At 40.7% G+C, this 1,666-nt stretch overlaps 1 protein-coding gene across 2 annotated transcripts in view; it reads right to left on the bottom strand.

Moving 5' to 3' along the window:
* Window positions 1-1,302, bottom strand: part of mapk14a (mitogen-activated protein kinase 14a) — a 14,889-nt gene extending 13,587 nt beyond the window's left edge. For both annotated transcript variants that reach the window (XM_014019782.1, XM_014019791.1), the window contains exon 1: window positions 941-1,302. In XM_014019782.1, the coding sequence (XP_013875236.1) occupies window positions 941-1,062 (122 nt within the window). In that variant the 5' untranslated portion in view covers window positions 1,063-1,302. The remainder of the gene's footprint in view (window positions 1-940) is intronic.
* Window positions 1,303-1,666: the final 364 nt, after the last annotated feature.

Raw genomic sequence — 1,666 nt, 5'->3', positions numbered from 1 at the left:
ATGTCTTTACAGACAACAGTTAGTGTGCCATTATGCAAATGTTAAATTTGCTTAGAGGAGAGGGTAAAATAACCAGGAACGGGTTATTCTGCTTCCTGGTCTCAGCACATCTGTTTGTGTCCGTTTGCAAAACAAACATCTGCTCACTTTTCCAGTGACATTGTTTGGCTTACATCTTATCAGCTGGAGCACATATTACTTACACACCAGACCAACGGAACAGAGTCCATAGGCAAAGCAATCTTTTCTTCCTCCATCTCACCAAAAAGCTTTTAACAAAGAGCAATAAATCAGTAGCAGTGACCTTTTCTCTCACTTAATAAATGTAATAAATGCGTGCTGCAGATCTGCTGAGTACATCTCACTGTGGGGCTCTTTAAGTAATCAGCAGTCTTGAATTTATTCAATTTTGGATGAAATAAAAGCCTTGCATGAAGTAGAAAACRATATTTATGTGCATCCATATAACATTTAAATAACGTGCATGTTTTTAGCAGTGTTGTATGTTTAAAAACACTTATTAGCTTTTATTAAAGAAAAAAATGCCAACAAGAAACAATTTTAAGCACTCAAATCAAATCACAGAACAAATCAGGAGTCCTTTTTACACAGTTAATTATTTCAGGCTAAAGGTTAGGTCGTTTAAATTATCATGCAAGAACTCGAGAACTTGAGTTGATATATTTTAACTTTCATAAACTTTGATATATTTTAACTTTCATAAACTTTGATATATTTTAACTTTCATACACTGATATTAGCTGAACAATCTTTTCTGGTGGTTCTTTGACTGCACGGTCTCACGAGGCAACCATCCAGACGAGCTAACCTAAGTTTAGCTTCTCTGCAGCACCGACCAGGCCTCGTCTTAAATCAATGAATGGAAGTTAGGATACCCTTCAGTCTCACGAAACTAAACTTTACGTAAAAGTTTGTTTACCACACGGATCCGTAGGCGCCAGAGCCCACAGGACGCAACTTTTGGTACCGCTCCGGAACTTCCCATATCGTCTTGTTGACCTCCAGTCGGTAAAACTTCTTGGGTCTTTCTTTCTGCGACATTCTTCGTTCTGACTTCAGCCCCGACGTGGTGGTGCTGAGTCCGAGCCGACCGCAGTTCTGCACCTCCCGAACAGGAGGAACAAAATGGAAGTGTTGTCTTCACGCAACTTCACGTAGTGTTTCCGTCTTCAGGTTGCTTTCTCACTGAAAAAAAGTTGCAGAATCACCGCCAGCTGCGTGCTTCACTTTCAACTCTTCACTGGTCCTTTCAGGTTCCGACGAGATTTCACGCAGAGGCAGACGCTCATTGAAGTCTCGCGAGAACATAGACAGTAGGCTATGTACTGTATGTATGTATGTATGTATGTATATTAGTTTTCTGGGAGGAAACTCATGCAAGCACAAACAACATGCAGACTCCACACAAAGGCCCAAGGTCCGAACCAGGGATCGAACCCAGGACCTTCTTGCTCTGAGGCATCAGTGCTCACCACTGAGCCTTGATCAATTTATTTAGACGTCAGACTTTGAAGCGTTTTCAAAAATGTTATGACACACTTGGATAAAATAATCTCTAGTCAAAAAGATCCGAAAGATGTGATAAATTTGTGTGTGTGTGTGTGTGTGTGTGTGTGTGTGTGTGTGTGTGTGTGTGTGTGTGTGT

This window comes from Austrofundulus limnaeus, unplaced genomic scaffold (genome assembly GCF_001266775.1).
Source record: "Austrofundulus limnaeus strain Quisiro unplaced genomic scaffold, Austrofundulus_limnaeus-1.0 Scaffold3, whole genome shotgun sequence".
Classification (NCBI taxonomy): Eukaryota; Metazoa; Chordata; class Actinopteri; order Cyprinodontiformes; family Rivulidae; genus Austrofundulus; species Austrofundulus limnaeus.
This window is presented reverse-complemented; position numbering and strand designations above follow the sequence as displayed.